Source organism: Calypte anna, chromosome 5 (genome assembly GCF_003957555.1).
Source record: "Calypte anna isolate BGI_N300 chromosome 5, bCalAnn1_v1.p, whole genome shotgun sequence".
Lineage (NCBI taxonomy): Eukaryota > Metazoa > Chordata > Aves > Apodiformes > Trochilidae > Calypte > Calypte anna.
This window is the reverse complement of record NC_044250.1, coordinates 2,081,335-2,103,092: the sequence shown is the minus strand read 5'-3', so window position 1 is coordinate 2,103,092 and position 21,758 is coordinate 2,081,335. Positions and strand designations below refer to the sequence as shown.

The window sequence follows — 21,758 nt, the reverse complement described above, 5'->3', positions numbered from 1 at the left end:
ATTTATAAAAAAAATAAATTCTGGTTATTAAAGTAAAAAGTTTTGGTTGTCTGAGCCTTTATCTCAGTGGTTTCACCAGTTTAATGATTTGTTAGAAGGGAAAGTTTTTTAAGCAATGAGTAACATTTACGTATTTTAGAAACTCAAGAACATGGTAACAAATCTGGAGACTCATGACTTTTTTCTTTTTGAATATGTTGTGGAGAAAATTGAAAATTTGAAGTATTATTATTTATTTGATTGCTTTTTTATTTTAATTCAGAACTCTGAGAATCTTTACTATTGTTTAATGTTCTGATGGTTTTGTTGGTAGTATTGAGGCTCTAATTTCAAATCTATACAAAATCTCATCCCCTTGAAGATGTGTGACAAGACTACTCCTTCCTTAATGTATAGCAGGCTTCTATAATACTATTTGTTATGTCACTTAGGAGTAAATGTGTCACCATTCTAATTGTAGCTGTAGTTCCTGTGTACTAATTGTCCACAGTCACAGTAGGTTTTGATAAATGACTACAGAAATGCATCAAACTTCCTCAAGATTTGGGGAGATTTTTTTTCAGTTAACCTTACATCTTCTAAGTCTGTAACATGGGGTTCTTTTTCTTCACATAAATGGTGTATTCTTTTTGCAGAACCTGATCCAGCAGAAGAATTTACTGAACCAACTGAAGTTGAATCAACTGAGGTATTATTCACTGGAAAGATTGTCATTTTGTGTAGCTTTAATGCCACTTACTTTTACTTTCATACCCTTTCTTATTTTTATTTTAGTATGTAAACAGACAATTCATGGCAGAGACTCAGTTCAGCAGTAGTGAGAAGGAACAGGTAGATGAGTGGACAGTTGAAACGGTTGAGGTAAGATCTTGTGTACTGCAGGTAAAATTGCAATCCCTGTTTCTGCTGACTCCCAATTCATGATAGGTTTTAGTATTGCATCCCTTCTCCCCCAGTATATATAAAAATACATATATTTAAGTAGGCTTGGACTTGCTACTCATTTTGCAATTACATATTTAGTCCAGGAGTATGTGGAAAAAAAAACCCAACCTGAGCAGTCTGGCTAAGTTTGCAGAGAACTTGCTTTTGTTCTGTAGTGGCTTTCTTGGGAAATGGGCACTTAAAAGTCTTAGGCTTAAAAAGAATTAGAAGATTTTTTGAAGACTTTTTAAAGAGAACTTTGCAGATATTGAACTGAAACTACACAGCTGCTGAAAGGATGGCTTAGTTTTGTGTTCCGTGGAAAAGGAGTTGAATAGTATTATCTTTTATTTCTACTCCAAATGGCATATACACATAATTTTGAGTTGTATTTATCTTTGCTTTCAAGAACTATAGTTCCCAGTGTTTAACTTGTCACTAGTTTGCCATTGAGTGGGTGTTCTCTTGTGATGTTTGTGGTACATTGCTAATGGGATCCATTCTTGTCCATTTTGTTGTACTAGAATTTGTATTCTTCATGTACTGGAAAGGACAAGTCACATGGAATCATTCAGGTGTTTGGTATGCTGGAAACTGTATTGTAGCTTGTTAGAAAATGCTGTGAGAAGCAGCTTTCAATTGCTGGAGATACAATTTATGTTCCACTTTAGCCTTCTGTATCAGCTAATTACAGATGGTCAGTTTCTGGAATCTTACATGGTATTGTCAGGCTCTTTAAAATATAGGAGTGAAGTAAGAGTTAATTCTTCAAGTGGTGAAAAAGAAGCCATTTTGATGCAGTTCTTTTACCTGCCTAATTTTCCATTCAGTCTGGCTGAGCTTTGTTATCTTGGAATGTTAAAGAGCACTAAGAGATTTATTAATACTTAGGTTGGGTGTGAGGCTTCTGTAACTAACTGAACAACTTTATCATGTATATGAATGGTAGTAACTTGTCATAGTATTCCAATCACTTACTTAAAAAACCTTAAAATATCACTGTTACTGATAAACCCTTAAAAAGCAGACATTAATGTCATGCTTGATTGAGGCATTCTTAAAATGGAGCTTGCCTAATCTTGAATTAAACTCAAATTACATCCATATTTTTACCAAGTATCCAGAGTAGTTTAGAGGTTCAGTTCTCTGTAGTTTTAATGTTACTTGAATGTTTTAATGAAGACATCAGCATTTAGGAAATGTCCTTATGATGAAGGCTGTTGTGCTTCCCTCTGCTTTTAAACTCTTAAGGCTGTGTATTGCACAGTTGAAAACTCAAGTTCTTCCTCATGGGAATAATAGTAATATGGAGTAACTGTACCAGTGTGGTAACAGCATTCAGATTGTAGTTTTGTATCAGACTGATTCCAGAAACCCCTAATTTTCCACATCTTTGCTAGTCAGCTAAATCTGGCTTCTGTCAGCTTTGCTTTTGTAGAACACTGCAAAGAATAAATCTGTGCTTCAGTTCTCCTTTCTGTCCTGGTTATTCCAAGAGGACTGTGTACAAATGAGCAATTTAGAAAACTTTCAGGTTGAAGACTGTTTCTTCACAAGAACTTCATTTTCTCACAATTAACAGAAAAAGAGGCAGTTGAGAAAAGCTGTCTTTGAAATTGCTCTTGGTGTTCTTGCTGGCACCAAAATGCTGTTTCCCTTGGGAATGCAGCTGAGTTGTCCTTAGGGAAGATGATGATACATGTTGTATGTATGTAGTTTTTGTGCTCTTCAGCTCAAGGAAATTGTGGCAGTATTGTAGTAAGAACTGTGAATGTGAGCTGTTAACTTCAGAAATTGATAGTGTTCTGAAAGACAGCATTTGCACACAAGATTCCCATTGCTCTTTATGAAGAGGAAGGCTATCATAAAGTCATCTCTTTTCAGTAAACCTCAATAGATGTGATAGATTCAAGATTTCTGTGCTATTTTATGTCTGGAGTTTGAGAAGTGACAGTGTCTCAGTCACATTTCTCTGTGTTCCATAAGTTTTAGATCAGAATTGTGAATTCTCAAAGTGTATTTGCATATAGATTGTATGATGATTTAATTTTGGTGAAGATGTCCTTTATTGGTAACACTGGGGGTTTTGTTTGTGGGGTTTGTTTTTGCTGAGGGTGTTTTGAGCTTGATGTTGTTATTGGAGTTGTTGTGTTTATGTGGTTTTAACCATTTGCTTTATAATAAGTACCTGAATCTGCTTGTATGCAGAGTTCTCTGTATCTTAGGCTATGGAACTTTGGTTGGATGCAGGTGTATTTTTTGTAGAACTGGAAACTGCTGTGACTGCAAGACTACAAGTTCATTCTTGTTGGTTTCTGATTTCACTCAAATTCTGTTTTTACCTCTCCTCCTTTTGTACCTTGTCATTCTTCTCTGATTGAGAAGGTGAAGGGGCAGAGTGTCAGGAGGCAGGGTCTCAGAAGGTGGGCATGCAGTTTGATGAGTCAAATACTGCTCTGCAGAGAGGTTCAGCTCTCCTAAAATAAAAGTTTTACCTTGCTGCTGTGCCCCCAAGATGGATAGAGATGTCTGATTGGGTAATAAGCTGCTTTTTGAGTAGTGCTCCTTTTATTTGAGTAGTCTCTGTACCTTTTTCATGCAGCAGACTGTTAGAAAGCTTTTAACTTCAGAACTGCAGCCTGTCCACTGGCAGCTTAACATGCAGAACTTACTTTCTTTAATAGGTTCATCCTGCTATGTTTATAATAGATCACAATACCTGATGGTGATAATAAGACTGAAGGAATAGGCCATAAACAGATTCTTTTGGCATTAAAAAACAGGTTTGAAAAAGGCAATGTAAAACATCAAGCACCATCTGAAGTTAGTGCCAAACTACTCATAGAAATGGAAACTGTTTAAACGTTTGTCCATCAACTTGCTTTTTCTTGAAGGTACCAAATTGTTATCAATGACAGATTTCATAAGTTTAGTGAAAGTACTGAAGTACCTTAAAAGCATCTTTTGTAATAACTGTATAGCTGTTGGTTTTACCTCTGAAGTTTCACCTAGACATCCAGTTTTCTTTTTTTTCTCTACTTTCATTCTAAAACTTTGTGATGTGCCAGGAGTGTGTGTTGTGCTCTAAATAACATTTAAGGTTTTTGTTGTTTGGTCACAGGGCTTAATTCTTAACTTGGAAGCAGTCCATAATTTGGAGTTTGAGGACTGTTTAATACATCAGAGCAGCTGTGGTTGTTTTCCAGTGTGGACAGCCCTAGGGTATAATCCATGGGAATTGTAAATTCCTTCTCTTTGGATGGCTAGTAGGGGGTATTTGCATCTGAAGGGAACCTCAAAGAAGAGTGTAGGCTGTGGTTGGTTTTAATTTTTGTTTACAGATTCCTATTTCATTTTGTGTTTAATTTTCTATTACAGATGTCTGGGGATTTGGCCAAGGAAAGTGTCATTTTTGTTTGTGAGACAGTTGCAGAATGTCACATACAAACAGTTGTGATTCTGAGCAAGGAATAGAAATACTGGAACATGCTGTAGGTTTCTTTGAGAAGTTTTTAAATTAATTTCAGGCCTTGAGGGTGGATAGAGGGACTTCACCTTTATAGCTCAGACTTGTGACTATAGAAGGAATCTAAAATAAAGCTGTTTTTTACTTGTCCTGACTCTTGTCCAAAAATCTGTTGGCTGCCATTCTAACAAGAAGAATTTCACATAAATATTTTGAACTTTCAGGTATGTGTGTACTAGTTTATATCTTGTGCAACTGTTAAGTTTAAGGCTTACCTGTTTATCTGGAATATTATTGATAATTAACAGCTTGTGGGAATAGAGAAGCAGTAGACAAGTTATTTACAACTATTTTAAAGGACAGTTGTTGACATGAATGCAACTTGAAAGTGGCACTTCTGTGTTATGGGAGTTGCCTAAGACTGCTCAGCTGTGGGAAAGTGCTATTTTGTGCTGCTCAGCTGGATTTTTCAAGCTGTTCTGTGATGGATTTGTTTAGATGTTCATGTTTAGCTCTCCTGGTTGCTGTCTTTGAGGTGGTATTTGAAGGCATGTTGCTGTTGTGTCTTTATGTGCACCATATTGGAATATTTCTAGTGAATCTGAGCTTTCTTTACCACTCGGAGTTGTTTTCCTGCTTCTGGTGTCCTCCCATGGTGCTGTCTTGTTGTCTTATCCTATCTAGCTAGGGTAACACTTGAAAATTTGTATTTTGAAATTCAGAATTAAGAAAATTCTGACTCTACTCAGTACTAAGAAGGCATAAGGAAAGAATTGTTCTCCATATGTGCATATTTCTGAAACCTCCTCTTCCCTGACTTTCTTTAAATTCCAGATGTTGATAAATTGCTGTCTCAAATCCTGCTCTAAAAAAATACCTGTAAATATTGAACAAGTTTTTTGGTAATGCTGTTCTTAGTAGGGATTAGAGTAGATGGAAAGCAACTAGAGCACACTCTACCATCATGAAGTGCTTTCCTGAGTAGCTTGCCACCAGTATTGTCTAGGCAGTATTTTTGGGGCAATAGTCATAATTTTCAGGAACTACAGAGTCACTTACCTTAAGCTGAAATTTCAGTCTGTTGTTTGTTTCTTCTTAGGTTGTAAATTCACTGCAGCAACAGACACAAGCTACATCCCCTCCAGTTCCTGAACCTCACACACTCACTACTGTGGCTCAAGCAGATCCTCTTGTTAGAAGACAGCGAGTACAGGACCTCATGGCACAGATGCAGGGCCCCTATAACTTCATGCAGGTATGCTCAACCCTGAAGCTGGAACTGAAGAAACAAAACAGCACTTTTTGGCTGTTACTTGTTATTTAAAGAGTCTGCTGCATTTTATATGAAAACTACAAAGCCTGCAAGCCTGTATTGCTAAGTACAATTAGAATGTTACTTACCTTTTTGGTCCTTCTTTATACTAAATCTCCAAAGAAGGCATCACTGGGTGCTGTTATGTATGCTGCTTAAATGAGACCAGCTGAAAATATCCCTTCTGTAAGGCAGTTTTGAATTTTTTTCTTATGAAAAACCTCTGCTACACATGAGGAGAATACTTTTTGGGTTGCTTCTTGAAGGCTGGCATTTAGCATCTAAAATCAGAGCAACCAGAAATGGAGATAATGGAATAAATCAGAAAAAGCCTCTCCTCCTCCACAAAGAATCAACAGACACCTTGGTAACAAATGAGGCAGTCACTGCTTGTGCTCCTTTTTTTTTCCCTACAAAGTGCTAATTTAGGATAAAGAATAAAGATGAGTTGACTGCCTGTTCTGTCTATCTTAAGTCTCCCTGTAGTTACTTTATGTCATGTAAGCTCTTAATTTATGTACGTGGTCTGAATTTTTATTGCAATAAATGCATTTTGGAAGTTTTAGTATCCTAATGATTTAAAATGTATGATATAAGCAGCAGTTGTGGACTAAGCTTCCTTTTTGTGCCTAGTTGCTTCTGTACTTCTGTACAGTTGCTTCTGTATTTTAAAATACAGTAAATTAGATTTGCTTTTAATATTAATTTTAATTTTTTTATTTCCCCAGGACTCTATGCTGGAATTTGAGAACCAAACACTTGATCCTGCCATTGTATCTGCACAGCCCATGAATCCAGCACAGAATTTGGACATGCCACAAATGGTTTGCCCTCCAGGTTTGTAATGGTAAATCCTAAACATAAATACTGGGGAAGCCTGCAAGCCATCTGATGAGAAATGCTTCAGTTACTGCTGCATAGTAAAAGGATCACTACATCACTATAAAGAGTGTGTTTTTCTCAGAAGGGTGATTATACTTTTGAGGAGGAGCTTGATATTTGTAGACTTGAGATTCTCACTTGCCTTCCTAGGTATTGCCCGGAAGTGTGGAGTGTTTTAAACTTTTTTTAAATGGCCCAATTGCAGTTTTTCTGAGTCTTTTGCAAATTGCTGGCTTATTTTGGACAACTAGGAAAACTGTACTTAGCTTGGCAATGGTAGTTGGTATTTTCAGTAGAGCTTTGCCATGCTAAAGGCTTAATAATCTTTTCAGTGGTGAGGTCTCAACTGAATTAGATAAGATGCTTCTCTAAAAGGTTTGATTGTACTAAGTGATATTCTTTTCCTTCAGTTCATGCTGAGTCAAGACTTGCCCAGCCAAATCAAGTTCCTGTGCAACCAGAAGCTACACAGGTAAAACATTTAGTAAACTGCATATTGGATTTTAAATTGATTTTACTCTTGATTAATGTTGTAGTAAGATTTTATTCCTAACTATATGAGAAACTTCAAGGTGAAGTTCTGTTTTTGGGGAAGAGGTTATCTCTCTTACCTCTTCAGCACTGTCAGTTACAGGCATTGCTATCTGCAGGTTTTATGCTATGCAGGCAATGCATATTTTCTGTAATGGAGCCTTATAAGGCATTGCCTTTTTTGGAAAGCTCTCAGGTTCATGGTTGAATTATGGGTTTACTGAGGAAGTTGCATTTAGGAGCAGAGGTATCTTAAGCCAAAGGACACAAGCACAGAAGCAGTTGCAGTTTGCACTGCTCATTTTAATGGTTCCAGTGTGGCCTTCTCAGCCATTACCAGTTCTTTCAGTCTGTGGAGCTCACACCAGTCTTCCAAGTTAGTTTGGTGGATGTGGCTTTCAATTCAGAAATGGATTTCTGTGTGCCTGTATTTTAGGTTGCCATCACTTAAAATCTATATCACATGTAACAGAGATGTAGTTTAATTTTTTCATGAGAGAGGGGAAGGACTTAAGTTTGGAATGGCTCTCTGTGTAGTCCTTTTCTATGCAGTTTAACTTGAGATTTCTCTGTGCATTCTGTTCAAGATGAACTGGTAATTTGACATGTCAGTCTTTGCCAGGCAGTGTTTTCTTTAATGTTAAATTGTGTGTAGTAAAATTTTTGATTTAGAGAAAAGCAAGTTGTGCTTCATGTACTTAATTGTGACAGAAATGCCAAAACCAAAATTACTTGGTTAAAGGGCAGCCTGTATCTTTTCAAGTGGGTGTCAGACCATAAATAGGTTTGGTGGATTTCTATAGTTTCTGGTGGTGTTTTTGACTTGTTCTGTTAAGGATTAGTTCCAATTGTTTGCTTGGATTGTATTTTAATACTGGAATTGTAGAGCAGCCAGAATTAGTTGGAGTGCTGTTTTCAGTTGAGCTTTCCAGAAATGCAGTGTGTAAATGATACCTTCACCTTTTCATTAAGGTCTGTGAGTTTCTTAGGGAGATGTCTGGTCATCAAAATGTTGTGATTTTATGTTAAGCATCTGTAACATCTCTGACTCTGGTCTCAAGTAACGAATCCAATCCCTGTAGGTATTTAAAAACTGAAAGGAAAATATGGGTAGAGTGTGTTTCTTGGAGTAATGATAGTATAAATTGCTTGCATTATCTTGTCCAGATTACATCTATAATTTTAAGTCACTCATTTGTATAGAAACAAAATGTGTTTTTTCTTGTTTCCTCTGTATGTACTTGCTGGAGTGTTAGTAGTGTCAGCAGTTGTGTTTTGTAGGTAAATGTTTTAATGTTTTTTGGCAAAGAGTTCTCTCAGAACTAGGTTTTATTTCACTGTTAAATTCTGTCTGTGACTTAATCCAGATTTTTTCTCTTTCTTTCCTTACCTCAACCAATGCTGCCAGTCATTCCCTTGGGGGCTTTGCAAGGAGTAGCTGAACTTGCCTCTTTCCTTTTGAATGTTCAGCAAGGCACCCATCAGTCATTGCCAGTTGTCTCTTAAAAGGCCTCAGAGTCTTAAATACAAAGTCCTCTGCTTAGCTGACAGTGTTGGGATTCTGTGTAGAGGAACAGAGGCTGTAGAATGAGCAAATTCAGTCAACTGTGTACTAGGAGTTCCCTATTTTTGTATGAGCTTGGAGTTCTCTCATGTAAATTTGTGTGTATTTTTCTGTTTCTGTCTTCCCTCCACATTGTTGTCATGGTAGTTGGGATTGCATCAGGAGATGAGGAAAAGGATGTTCCTTGGTAAAAGCAAATACATATCCAGCTGATTCAGAAATATCCATGGAAGAAAATCCAGCATAGAGAGGATGAGGTGTCTTTTAAAGCACGTATCAGGATGAGGCTCATTTGGTTTAAAAGTAGTTAATTTGTAATGGTAGTAAAGATCTGCTGGAATACAAATTTTACTGGAGTTTACCAATCACTCCAGAGTTCTCTGACTTTTTATAAAACTGTGTGTGAGCATCAGCTGACTTTTGGGGGCTTTGGGGTTTATTTTGTCAGGTTCCTTTGGTTTCTTCTACAAGTGAGGGATATACAGCCTCCCAACCCATGTATCAGCCTACTCACACAACAGAGCAACGGCCACAGAAAGAATCAATTGACCAGATTCAGGCAAGTCAGATTTCCAAGGGTGGGAAGGACTCTGCTTGCAGGTGTGATCCAATGCTAGTCTGTGTTTCTTCGTAAGTGAAGTTTTGTAGTTTTTAGTTACCTTTTGGTAAGGTTGCTTCAGTTCTGTTTAACTTGAAGATTCTGAGCCTGGTTGTGACCAGTAAGTCCTTCATTGTCAGACTTTTGGTTTACCAGGTTGTTTAGTTAGAAGTAACATGGCCAGCATCAGTGTTGTTGGAGATGTGATTTGTTTTTTCACATTGGTTAGAAGTTAGTCCAGAAACATTTTCATTTCCCCCTGTAGTTTTTTTCTAGTTGTGTTTCAAACTAATGAGAGAAGACTGGTACATTTTTCCTCTCCTATTGTGCTATCATGAATGAGGCTGTTCAGCTGCAGTAGAAAATACTCTTTTGTTGAGGTGAATCTGAGGCTTTGTCACTTCTCTTTTTTTTTTTTTTTTTTTTTCAAATGAAGTTTTCAAATTAATTTTTTAAAAATTATTATTCAAAAACTGCTAAAATAGTATTTGTTTTAATCACTAGGCTTCGATGTCACTGAATGCAGACCAGACCCCATCATCATCATCACTTCCCACTGCATCCCAGCCACAAGTTTTCCAGGCTGGATCAAGCAAACCTTTGCATAGCAGCGGAATCAACGTTAATGCAGCTCCATTCCAATCCATGCAAACAGTAAGTAGTAAATGAATATTTAATCCCTTCAATTTGGTAGTTGTTCCTTTGGTTGTTACACAAACACTGGAATCAGTCATCTAATTACATAAAACAGTCTTTGGTTATTCACATTTCTTAGACCTGCATACTTCTTAACATCATGCAATGAGGAATTGTAAAAAAAATGAATTGGACCAGAGAGCTATTTTTCTAACATTGTAGGTATTCAACATGAATGCACCTGTTCCTCCTGTTAATGAGCCAGAAACCCTTAAGCAGCAAAATCAGTACCAGGCCAGTTACAACCAGAGTTTCTCCAGTCAGCCTCACCAAGTAGAACAATCAGATCTTCAGCAAGAACAACTCCAGACAGGTAAACTCATTTTAGCAAAACCTGAAATGACAGTAGCTTCAGTAGAGCAGATAATCAGGCTGTGAAGTCCTAGATGATGTATCAAAACATGTCACACAGTCTCAAATGTTCCTAGTCTTGCAAAGATTACCTCTGGTTTTGGTTTGGTTTTGTTCTGGTTTTTCTTGTTCTGTCTTGGTTTGAGTATCCAATGGGTGAAATTCAGTGTATGTATTTCCAGAATATTTATATATGTTTATATATGTTTATAGAATTCTGCCATTTGATTCAGTTTTATATGGGTTTAAAAACATGAACAGGAGAAAGGATTATTCTAAAGAAAAAAGTATAGCTGAATATTTGCTCGGATTATCTTGAGGTTGGAAAATTTGCAGATGCAGAGAGAGATTTTGAGTGAAGGACACAGGACAGAGGTGACAAGGGTGAAGTGCTAACAACTGCTGGAGGTGGAATAAGGAAAAAGAGCTGGATCTTTCTTCTCTATAACTGATTATGATTTTGAGATTTGTTTTCCTTGCAAACTGGGATACTGTGATGGGTTGATGAGAAGAAGGAGAACCAGATTATCATGGGTTTATGTTTTTTGAGCCATATACAGCACAAGGCAGAAAGACACCATGGAATGCTGGTGCTGAAAGTGGGCCACGTAGTACAGAGTTCTTAAGTTACTGTAACAGTGAGTGGAACTGTCAGTGCATGGAAATTGTGGCCTTGGAACAAAACCTGCACACATTAAACTCTGCTAAGGATGACCACTGCATGCATTCCACAAGAATTAATGGGAAGCTCTGGAGTAGGGAGTTCCATGGCTGAGGGTAGAAGACAGAAAATTGTGGTGCCTTTTGGGTGATTTCCTGTGTACAAGGAGGATTTTCCCTCTAGAAATTTTCTTGGACATCTTGCTTCAGCATCAGGCTAAATTTTACAGCTGTTTTGCTCATGTACAGAATTTAATTTTTTTTATTACACTTACTGAGCCAATAGACCTCAGATTACTTTTGTGATCCAGTTCATTCCCAACAATCCATCTAAGTGAGGATGTTGTGGCATACCTCACTTGAAAGTAACCTTTCTTGGAAGATGCAGATAGCCTCAAGCTGTCCATCCTGCTCTTGCCTTTCAATTAACATGTCCTGCATAAAGAATCCCCCAGCCTGTGCAGTCAGGATGGCAGCTCTGTTAAAATGTTCCCATCACTCTCAACTTGACACAGCTACACCTGACTGCATTTAGTTTGTGATGTGTTCAGTCAAAGGTTTGAATTTTGAGTTGAAAGTGAGTCTACGTGGGAACATAAATAGACAGAATTTAATACTTTGGGGTTTTTCTCTCCACTTCCACAACAGTGGTTGGTACTTACCATGGTTCCCCGGACCAGAGTCACCAAGTGGCAGGTAACCACCAGCAGCCTCCCCAGCAGAACACTGGATTCCCACGGAACAGTCAGCCTTACTATAACAGCCGAGGAGTGTCCCGTGGGGGATCTCGTGGGGCTCGTGGCTTAATGAACGGTTACAGGGGACCAGCAAATGGATTCAGAGGTAAACACCTCCATTCAGCTCGTTCATTTGACTCCTCTTTCTTTCCAGAAGCACCATGTCAAGTGCTAAACTGACCTACTTTTGGGTTTATACTGTAGGAAGGATCTTTGTACAGATACTTAAACGTGTATTTAAAATTTCATTTGCTTTACCTTAACTTCAGCAGCTTTATTTTAAATGTTTGGTTAGGTGAAAGCTTGTTACTGGGATGTAAATAAGCTTGTTACTGTGCTGAAGGTTTAGTGTTTGATTAAGCATCCACTTGTAATCAAACACAGAAATATCCAACAATTTCACAACTGTAAAGTGAAGAATTTATATTCCAATTGATATTTCAAAATAGTTTTTTATTTCCAGTTATGGTAGAAGCAATATATTTAAGTGTTCTGTTTCCTCATGTTGAGAATAGGCTGGGTAATGCAGAAATACAAGAACCAAAGTTCAGAAGTCATTACTCTGGGGCGATTAATTGGAACAGAGGAATGAATCTGTGTATCTGGATAAATCAAAGCTTCGTTAATTCCTGGAGATGATGTGGCTGTCAGTGTTAGCAAGATGGGAGAGAGATGGTTTCCTTGTCATGTTCTGGTATTAGACCAGTGGGTACAAGGCTCTTGCCATGTTCTTTTCCCAATATGGTTGGAGAGCAGAGGAGAAACCTGTGTAACAAAAATGCAGGTGATTGTAGTAGGGAATGCAGTGATCACCCACTACTTGTCTGCTTAAAATTGACCTGGTTTACAAGTGCTGGACCCATGGGACTGGGCCAGTCCTTGGACATGGTGCCCAGCATTGAGGAGTCTTGGCTTAGGAGCAGCTTCTTGCTTGAATTGGTTGTTACAGCCTTGTGGGTCACAGCTGTTACATTAAGCTCCTAGGATTATGTCTGGCTCTGGATTGAATGTTGCACAAATCAAAATGCAGGTTATTGGAGAAAGGCATTGAATTGCTATCACCTCCCAGTTGTTACTAGATCTTCATACTTGTTTCTTGTTGTAATATTAGCACTGATATTGCAGTTCCTTGACTTGCAGGTAGAGAGTACCTATTAGGGGGGAGTTTTCCTCCAGTTTAGCTAAGATGCTGTAACTGTATGTTGTTTTTTTTTTTTTAATATGGAAACATAATGTAACAGGCTGTCATTTCCACCTGAAAGACTTGTACTCTGTTCCTTAGGAGGATATGATGGCTACCGTCCTTCCTTTTCCAACACTCCAAACAGTGGTTACACACAGCCCCAGTTTAATGCTCCTCGGGATTACTCAAACTACCAGCGGGTAAGATACTGCTGTGTTCTGACAGTCCAGAACCAGAAGGAAAAAAGCCCCTCTCAACAAAGCACTCAGATCTATTAGTGAAAATTTTTCCAAGGACTTCTTTTAATCTTGAAGGCAAAGGTTTCAGGTACTAAACAGGTATTTTAAGTAACTGGTTGTAATTGGGAAACGTGTGCTGTTTGGCTGATTGATCTCTGCAGAAATTAGCAAGGTTGAGTGAATTGTAAAGAACTCTTTCAGGAAAAAACCCAACTTAAATCCATTAAAACTAATTTTCATTACTAATATAATTTGCATTTCTTACATTGAACAACATACCCTGTAATTGGAGAGAGAATTTGTCATTGTATGTTTCAATATTCCTGCTAGGTACTCGTAGCTGTAAGAATTTATTTTCCTGAGATAAATTTAAACTAATAATATGCTGTATGTTGCAGTCACGGGTATTTTGTCATTGCATATTGTTTTAAAAGCTCTTTATTTTATTAACAATTAATAGCCTCCTGAAAAATAACAAAATTTCCAGGTTTTTTTAACAAGTTTTGGTTTTCATTCCTTTGCTTCAGGATGGATACCAACAGAATTTCAAGCGTGGCTCTGGACAAAGTGGACCTCGGGGAGCTCCTAGAGGTAATTGCTGATTAGTGAATAATTGATTTGGGCTGAATCCAAGTTTTCAATCTGACTTCTGAAGTTTGGGATTTAAAGAGCGACCTCACTCCTTATTCAGGTCACAAAAAAAGCTTATTTGTCTCTGACCCTCAGAGCTGACCCTGCTTTTGAACAGAGGTTGGACTTGGAGGACCTCTTGAGGTCCCTGCTGACTTGAATAACACTGTGATCCTTTGAATTTGTGGTGGAAGTTTAGTTGGTTGTTGTGAAGAATTCTGTCAAGTTGTGATTTGAAGGAGCTTTTAGAGCCATAGATTAGTCTAGATAGATACACACTTCAGTCTTACCTGGTTTAGACCAGAGCATGTAGGAATGTTTAAAAATAACCTGATTTTATGCATAATTCAAGTGCCTTTTTGTATGTTTTTTAGGTCGTGGAGGGCCCCCAAGACCAAACAGAGGGATGCCTCAAATGAATGCTCAGCAAGTGAATTAAATAAATTCACAGGATTATGTTAAACGCCAAAAACACACTGGCCAGTGTACTATACATGTTACCAGAAGAGTTATTATCTATTTGTTCTCCCTTGCAGGAAGTTTGTTGTAAAGGGACTATTTTCATTACCCATAATGACAGGACTACAGTTGCCAGCTTTATATTACCTGGATATGGAAAAGAACGAAACAACGTTTACTCTGCATGTTCTGTCCTAAGCATCATCTTGAGCCTTGCACATGAGATTCAGATTCCTCACCCTTGCTAAGAGTAAAGCAACAAAGGCAATTTTCAGGGTGATCCAATCTCCACTGAAGTGGCAGGAAAAAGCAAAGACTCACTTCTGACATTTAAAAGCAATGTAACAAAATTGGATAAAACCTGCAAATACGTAAAGATTTACTGTGGTGGCAGTTGGCAAAACTTAAAAAGTTTCCATGAAAGGATGGGAAAAGTGAAGTGTGGCTTGGTAGAGCAACTGCATTTCAACTTTTTCCTGTTAAATTGAAGCACTGAACAGTTAAAGATGCATAGTAATGCATATTTCCCTAAATAACAAATAGGCTTTTAGCCAGTTTTTGACAAAAGAAGCAGCACCCTTAGCTACAGCACTCATCACCAGGGCCCTGTTTACTGTGGCTAAGGATTTAAGATTGCTTGCATAACTGCTAGTGTAATGATGTAATTTTAAAAAAAAAAAAAAAAAAGAAAAAAAGAAAAGAAAAAAAAAAAGGAAAAAATAAAAAAAAAGCTTTGATTTGGCACATCAAAATTTTGCAACATATGTGAGATATAACCTGGATGGCCACTGTATATTTGATGTGAAGTATTTAGATATCTCTTTGAAACACTTTAAAGTTTCTTTGATAGCAATGACTTTTGTAAGGATTGGTATTCTCTATCATTCCTTATGACTTGGACATTGTCTGTCACTAATACTTGACCTTGCTGTATTATCACCTAAATAACTGATGCCGGTACTGATGGAAATCTCTAATGGATAATCATAACACTTTTGGTCACATGTCTTTTTGTCTTTCCTGCAGCCTTGAAGGTTTTAAGAAATCTCAAATGCCCGCTGCTGCTGCCCTTTTAATTGCTATCTTTTGAAAAGCACCAATATGTGTTTGAATTGATTTCCCCTTTTAAGGGAAATGACAGCCAGCAGTTACAGTTCTAATGGTATAAGCAAGACAAATAAAACATGTTTATAAAAATGGTATCCTGGAACACTGGTTTTCAACGACTGAAACAAGTTTAAATGTAGTGGGGTGAATTTCAGAAGGTTGGTTGGTTGGGGTTTTTTTGTCCCCTGATTCTTTTTTTTTTCCCTGAATAGATGTAAACCCTCTTCCTGTTTTTCTTATTTTATTCTAATAGCTGTGACTTCTGGGCAACTTTTCTCTTATGGACTTTTCTTTTCATCAAGGCAGCAATGTATAAACATAATACCATAAGACTAGGAGCTGGAAAATACCAAGTCTTATTCAAGCTTTACTGCATACTTGTGGTGTATAATCTTTGGAAAATCACTTGTGCCTACCTTTTGTGCACATGCACTCTCTCTGCAGTGGGGAGAATATTTGGATAGCTGCCTCCATAGAGGTGTTGGGAGTTCTGTTGCATTCTATAGCACGTGCAAGAAGAAAAGTGCTATATATATGTTAAGTATTGGTCATCTAATAATGTCTACCTGTGGGAAAGTGAAATTTAAGGAACAGTTGTTGAACTGTTCTGTACAAAACTGAAGGTTGTTTTCACTGAGAGGATCATTTCTACTTTGTATCACAACTGAACTTTCAGAACTTTGTTGGATTTTTTGTCTTTGTTGTGAAATAGTCTGAAACTCCATGCAGATAGGTGGGAATACCACTTTTCCATGTTCTGTGTGAAGAGCACAAATGAAAAAGGTTTTTACTGAGAGAAGTGTTAAGCTTATGAAGGCAATATTACATACCAGACATCTTCAAGTGATGCTGATGGCTAGAAGCAGAAGTTTCAGTCAAGGTCTAGAAACATTCCATACCAGTAGAACGACATAAAGTGCAGTCTGGTGAGAAGTTGCTGTTCTGTGTCTTTTTTTTAAGAAGCTCTTACTGAGATAATAGTCCCAGCTGTTTTTTAACTGGAAAAAACAAAAAGACAAACATTTTAATGCTCAACTGATGTAGGAAAACAGTGAACTCTTTTATTTTGGTGTTTTGCATCAGCTTACTTTATAAATGGCTGGTTAGAAGACAAGCTATTCAGCAATTTCCATTGCACACCAATTGCTTCTTAAATAGCTAATTGTAGTTTGGCAGTAAACTTGCAGCATACTGAATTAAAGACCACTGAATGGATTAGAACATTCCACTTAGGGTTTTGGGGTTATTTTGGGGGTTTCTTTGGTTTGATTTTTGTTTTGTTTTAATTTATTAATAAACCATTGGGTAGCTGAGAGGCTAAATGAAATTGAAATATGATTTTGTCAGCCTTTTCATGTGTGAAAATGGTCTTTAGAGTAGCTGCTCTACTGTACACTTACTGAGGGATGTGTGTTATAACTGTCAGATACTTAGGTGTGTTTCATCTGGGAATTTGCACTGACTCCTCTAATCTCAATACATACATCTAATAAACAGTATACTTGAAGAACTGCCTTGAGTCCCACTATGGCACTTAGAGCCACTGACTGTTCTTTCTGGCCTGTTCAGGGGATCTTACAAGCATTTTCACTCCATAATTTAGCTCTAGATCTGAGTAATGTCCAGATCACAAGCATTCTCTTTGAAAAAGCTCACCTTTTGAGCAAAGACAGTTGTAAGAAGTGATGATTTTGAGGCCAAATGGCTGCTGGGCTGGTTCTGTTGCAGAGCCCTTCAGAGCTGCTTTTATTCTAGTTAAGTGCTGCTTTAGGACTCAGTGCATGGGAAGTGAGAGTGAGCATAGTGAAAGTGCTACTTCTGAGCCTGTGTGTAGACACATCAGTTGCACCCTACAATGGTTTTTCTTGATTTTTTTATGAATTAGTCATTTTGGGAGCATAGCAGGTGACTTAGGGCAGCCTAAGATACAGATTGTTGTTTTGGCAGGGGCTTTTATCACCTAATGTTATTAGGTTGTGATAATAAACGGTGTGTGGGAACAAGCTTCTAGCTTCAGCATCTGACCTTCTCTTGGCTGTAATGCAGGGTTCTTGAGTAATGTATAAATCACTTGAGTTTCCAGATGTTTCCAACTAATTTTGGCTGTGTCTGGGAAACTTAGACCCTTCCTAGACATGCTGCAACCTAAATATTTTAACTCAGAAATCGTGAGCCAGTGTGTCATCCCCAAGGTCAGTTGTCCCACCTTTTACCTCTTTGTTCTCCCTGTTTGTAGGTTGTGTTTTTAAAGAACATTTCACCAAGACAACTTTCAGGTTTTGCTGTGGAGGTAGTTCCAGACTTCACCAATGCCTGTTTGCTTTCCAAGATATTTTCTTTTGTTTGTAGCAATCAGTGAAGCATAATAACATCATCCAGAACAGTTGGAAGAGTAACTTTGACCTGTCAGTTGCCAGTTTATGTGTTCTGATGGGACTTTATAACTGTTAAAGAATTGGAAAATGTGTCTTCTCAGAATGTCCTGCTGGCCTTTTTTGTTAGGCAGATTCTTGGACTGGGTTACAGGTTACCTTCATATGCATCTTTGGGAGTTTGGGTTGAGTTTCCTTCTTTCCCCCCAAATGGCATTTGAGTAACTACTTTGGAGACAGAAAAGTTACTGAAAAGGCTTTCCTCTAGACAAGTATTGAAAATACTAGAAATTTTATTGAAAAAGTGGTTAAACTATGTATGATTAAAAGGAAATAAGTGTAAACCTTTGTGGTCCAGCAGAATAAGATCCAAAACCAACTGGTCAGAAAAAGCTTGGTTTTCTGTTTTTTTTTTTTTTTTTTTTTTAAGTTCTGGCATTGCCTAAGCAGTGTAGTTGACTTTTCTTACCTCTCCTTCACAAGAACCATTCATTACAAGTATCACAGCTCAGAGGACAAAACTGTGCTGCATTCTTCCATTTTCTTCCATCCCAAGTCTCCTGTGGATAGAAAGGGACATGAGAACATTGCTCATTAACCAGCCCCATTAATGAGGCTGCCAGTCACAACGTGAAATCAAAAGATCATCCCTCTTGCTCATGTGAAACTGGTCTTGATTGAAAACACAGATTTATAGCTGGAGTTGAGGTTAGCAGCTATGAAGTAGACTGTATTTTAGTCTTTCATGTCTCCCCTTCTTGCACTGTTTCCTCTGCATTGAGTCTGGCAGGGACTGGAAGGGTTTTTAATTGCTTGAGCTGGCACCATCAAAAAGTTCCACAGATAGAGTGGGTTCTTCACCACTGATTGACCAAAGCATCAGTGCCTCATCTGAAGAGCAAGCAGGGAAATGATCCTGAACAGTAACGTTCCTATTGAACGTGGAAAGTTAACTTCCTTATTTGAGAGTGGGATAAATATGGTCATAATTACTGTCTGGAACTTTACTGGAAACTCAAACATGGCAAAATTTTGTAGCTTCCTGTTTCTCTAAATGACAAAATTATTACTTCTTTGTTCACAACATCAGCATCTGTGTGTTTTGATTGTTCTTGTGTCAATCTTGGCTGTGTTGCAGTCAGTGGTGTAACTCAACAGAACTTTACCATGATCTTTCAGAAAACCTTATAACCCTTATTTAATATCAGATGAAAAAATTCTATTGTGTTTCTGTTAGTCCAGTTTGGTTTTCCAGAGGGAAGAGGTGGGGAAGGTCCTTCAGACTTCCAGTGTTGCAGATACTGCTCACTTTTACCTTCAAATGTTTTTCATCCTGCTGTGTTTTCCAAGAGGAAAGGTTCCATGAGTTTAAGAACCCCTGTAGCTACCTGCCTGGGATCTGATGTTGCATTCAAATCATCTAACATTAAAAGAAGAGCTCGATGCTGTAGTGAAGAAACTTTGTGTCTCTTCTTCCACATGAAAGGCAGCCCCTGACCATTGCACACTTAAAAAGCAGCATCTTGGATTTCTGCCTCTATTCCTACAAGGTTTCAGAAACTAAATGTTACTGAACTTTTGGTGTGGTGTGTGATTCTCTGATGAGAAACTTAATATTCTAAATGATTTATCTAAGGGATGAGGTGCTATTCTATTAACTTTTTTTTTTCTTTTTTTTTTTTTTTTTCCTGTGGCTGTGTAGCCTTAATGGAGGGAAGGGAATTGTTTTCCAAAATGCAAATCCTAAAGCAACTTGCAGTGCTTCAGAGAACTGTGTTAGGAAAACTTTGGCCTAACTTGACATTTTGTTCTGAATTAAATTGATGTGTGTTCACCCTTGCTGCAGTTAACCCATTAGCTGTAAAACTAGGTTCTGTTCCCCACACACTTTAATGTTCATAAAATAATATGATGGGTGTAACTAGCTCAATTCCAGCTATGATGGCCAGTTTCTCCTTTCTATAATAATGTGCTCAAATATTGGATCAAGAGTACACCTGAAATCTTGGTATTAAGGTAAATTTTAGTAATTATCCATTAGACTTTTATTAAATGAAAATGTATTTCTTTTTCTTGAAGCTATTGAATTTTAGAATAAATTTTAGTAATGTGTCTACCATATAAAATAAGTCTTCAGAATTACCTTTTAGTTAATTGTCAGGTTTAAAATTTCTGATGGCCTTAAACATACCTGTATATATGTCTTTGCAGTTCTTTAACTCAACATTTAAAACAAATTGGTCCATGGCTTATGTAAACACTTGAAAAATAAATCTATTTAAATGGTTTATGTCCTTCCCTTTTAAGCAAATCTTTTAACTATACCTTAAAGAATTGTCTTGCTACACTTCTGTTGCATTGGTGGTTTTGTCTCAGTAACTGGGTTTTCTTGGGTTCACCTCCTCAAAAAACACTGTTTTACAGCCTTTATGATATTAATAGTTTTTTTCATATTTTACTATATTTTAAAACCTAAGTATACTATCCCAAAATACATCCCGTGGTATTAAGCACATTTTTTTCCATGATGTTACCTGGTTTTAGACTTCATTGTTCAAATGTCTTAAATTCAGAACTTTTTTTTTTTTTTTTTCCAGTATGAAAAGTTAAGAATAAATATATCTATGCAAATAGCTTGGCTCAACTTTGGTATTGAAAGGTTCTTGTTACAAATTGTAGGTTACTAGAAGTAGTTTTTCTATCAGTTAGAGAATTAATTGAGTGCTTCTGAAAACTCATTGGAATTTAAAGCAAGCCAGATTGATGAATTGTTTTCCTGTTGTAGCTCTGGAGTTGTGCAACTTGGGATTTTGTATAGAAGCCTTTTAAAAAGCTGTGGTTTTATTAAAGAGTGGAGCTCAAATGTTACAAGCTACCTAGTTTTATTGGGAATTTTCCTGGTCTGTCTTGAGATTTCATAATTTAGTATCTGATGATAACATGTCCTAAAGATGTTATTTTTCTGCATATGTGCTCTTTCATGTTTCTATGGGAATATTGTTTCCAAATCCCCATTTTTTCCTCCTAAAAAGACACCTGGGGCCACAGTGTCTCACTAATGCAGACCCACAGTATGTGGAAATGGAATTACCTTCTCAGAATCATGAGAGGCACCGTGTTTACTCCAACAGGGCTGGGGTTTGCAAGCAAGTTTCTTTTAGGACAATAATTTTAAAAAAGTAACCACCAATGTTGCCATTGAAGTTTGGTTTAGCCTCTTTTTGCAGTCAGATGAAAGTCAGTGAATTAAACAAATGGAACAGATGTGGAAGTTTTGGACTACTCTGTCTCTGGGTTTTTGAGAGCCAGGATGGCCTTGGAGGTCATGAACATCTTAGATTTTTTTTTTCCCTATAAATACTAGGATTCCAAGCCCATTCTAGGACTCTCCAAGTCCATCCTAGGACTCCAGGTGTTTTCCAGGTGCTAAGTGGTGGTGGCACATGTCATATGCAATTGAGGATATAAAGGTAATTTTAAAAAGTAGCTTCCAAAACTTCCAGATGGAGACGCCTTGTTATTTAAGCAGTTACCTTCTATTTCTCTTTACTTTCTTACAGTGACAATCTCAGACGAGGCCTTGGTTCAGCTGGTGCCACATTCTCTATCTCGCTGTTACCTCAGTCAGGACCAAGATGCCGTTTCCTTCCACTTTCTCCTCAAACGGGGTGCAGTTACTCCCTGAACCAGGTCCTGGGAGGGAGAGAGCGATCCCTGTGAGGAGCAGCGATCCCTGAGGGAAGCAGCGATCCCTGAGGGAAGCAGCGATCCTGTGAGGAGCAGCGATCCCTGTGAGGAGCAGCGATCCCTGTGAGGAGCAGCGATCCCTGTGAGGAGCAGAGATCCCTGTGAGGAGCAGCGATCCCTGAGGGAAGCAGAGATCCCTGTGAGGAGCAGCGATCCCTGAGGGAAGCAGCGATCCCTGTGAGGAGCAGCGATCCCTGTGAGGAGCAGCGATCCCTGTGAGGAGCAGCGATCCCTGAGGGAAGCAGCGATCCCTGAGGGAAGCAGCGATCCCTGTGAGGAGCAGCGATCCCTGAGGGAAGC

At 37.9% G+C, this 21,758-nt stretch overlaps 1 protein-coding gene across 6 annotated transcripts in view; it reads left to right on the top strand.

The window, feature by feature from the left end:
• CAPRIN1 (cell cycle associated protein 1) overlaps positions 1 to 19,999 on the top strand; it is a 33,669-nt gene extending 13,670 nt beyond the window's left edge. For 2 of the 6 annotated variants that reach the window (XM_030451212.1, XM_030451213.1), the window contains 12 exons: positions 636 to 688; positions 775 to 861; positions 5,490 to 5,645; positions 6,431 to 6,539; positions 6,995 to 7,056; positions 9,128 to 9,238; positions 9,782 to 9,931; positions 10,136 to 10,286; positions 11,633 to 11,827; positions 13,004 to 13,104; positions 13,671 to 13,734; positions 14,148 to 19,999. In XM_030451212.1, the coding sequence (XP_030307072.1) occupies positions 636 to 688; positions 775 to 861; positions 5,490 to 5,645; positions 6,431 to 6,539; positions 6,995 to 7,056; positions 9,128 to 9,238; positions 9,782 to 9,931; positions 10,136 to 10,286; positions 11,633 to 11,827; positions 13,004 to 13,104; positions 13,671 to 13,734; positions 14,148 to 14,212 (1,304 nt within the window). In that variant the 3' untranslated portion in view covers positions 14,213 to 19,999. The remainder of the gene's footprint in view (positions 1 to 635; positions 689 to 774; positions 862 to 5,489; positions 5,646 to 6,430; positions 6,540 to 6,994; positions 7,057 to 9,127; positions 9,239 to 9,781; positions 9,932 to 10,135; positions 10,287 to 11,632; positions 11,828 to 13,003; positions 13,105 to 13,670; positions 13,735 to 14,147) is intronic. The other 4 variants (XM_030451215.1, XM_030451216.1, XM_030451214.1 and 1 more) reach the window with 3 other exon arrangements.
• Positions 20,000 to 21,758: the final 1,759 nt, after the last annotated feature.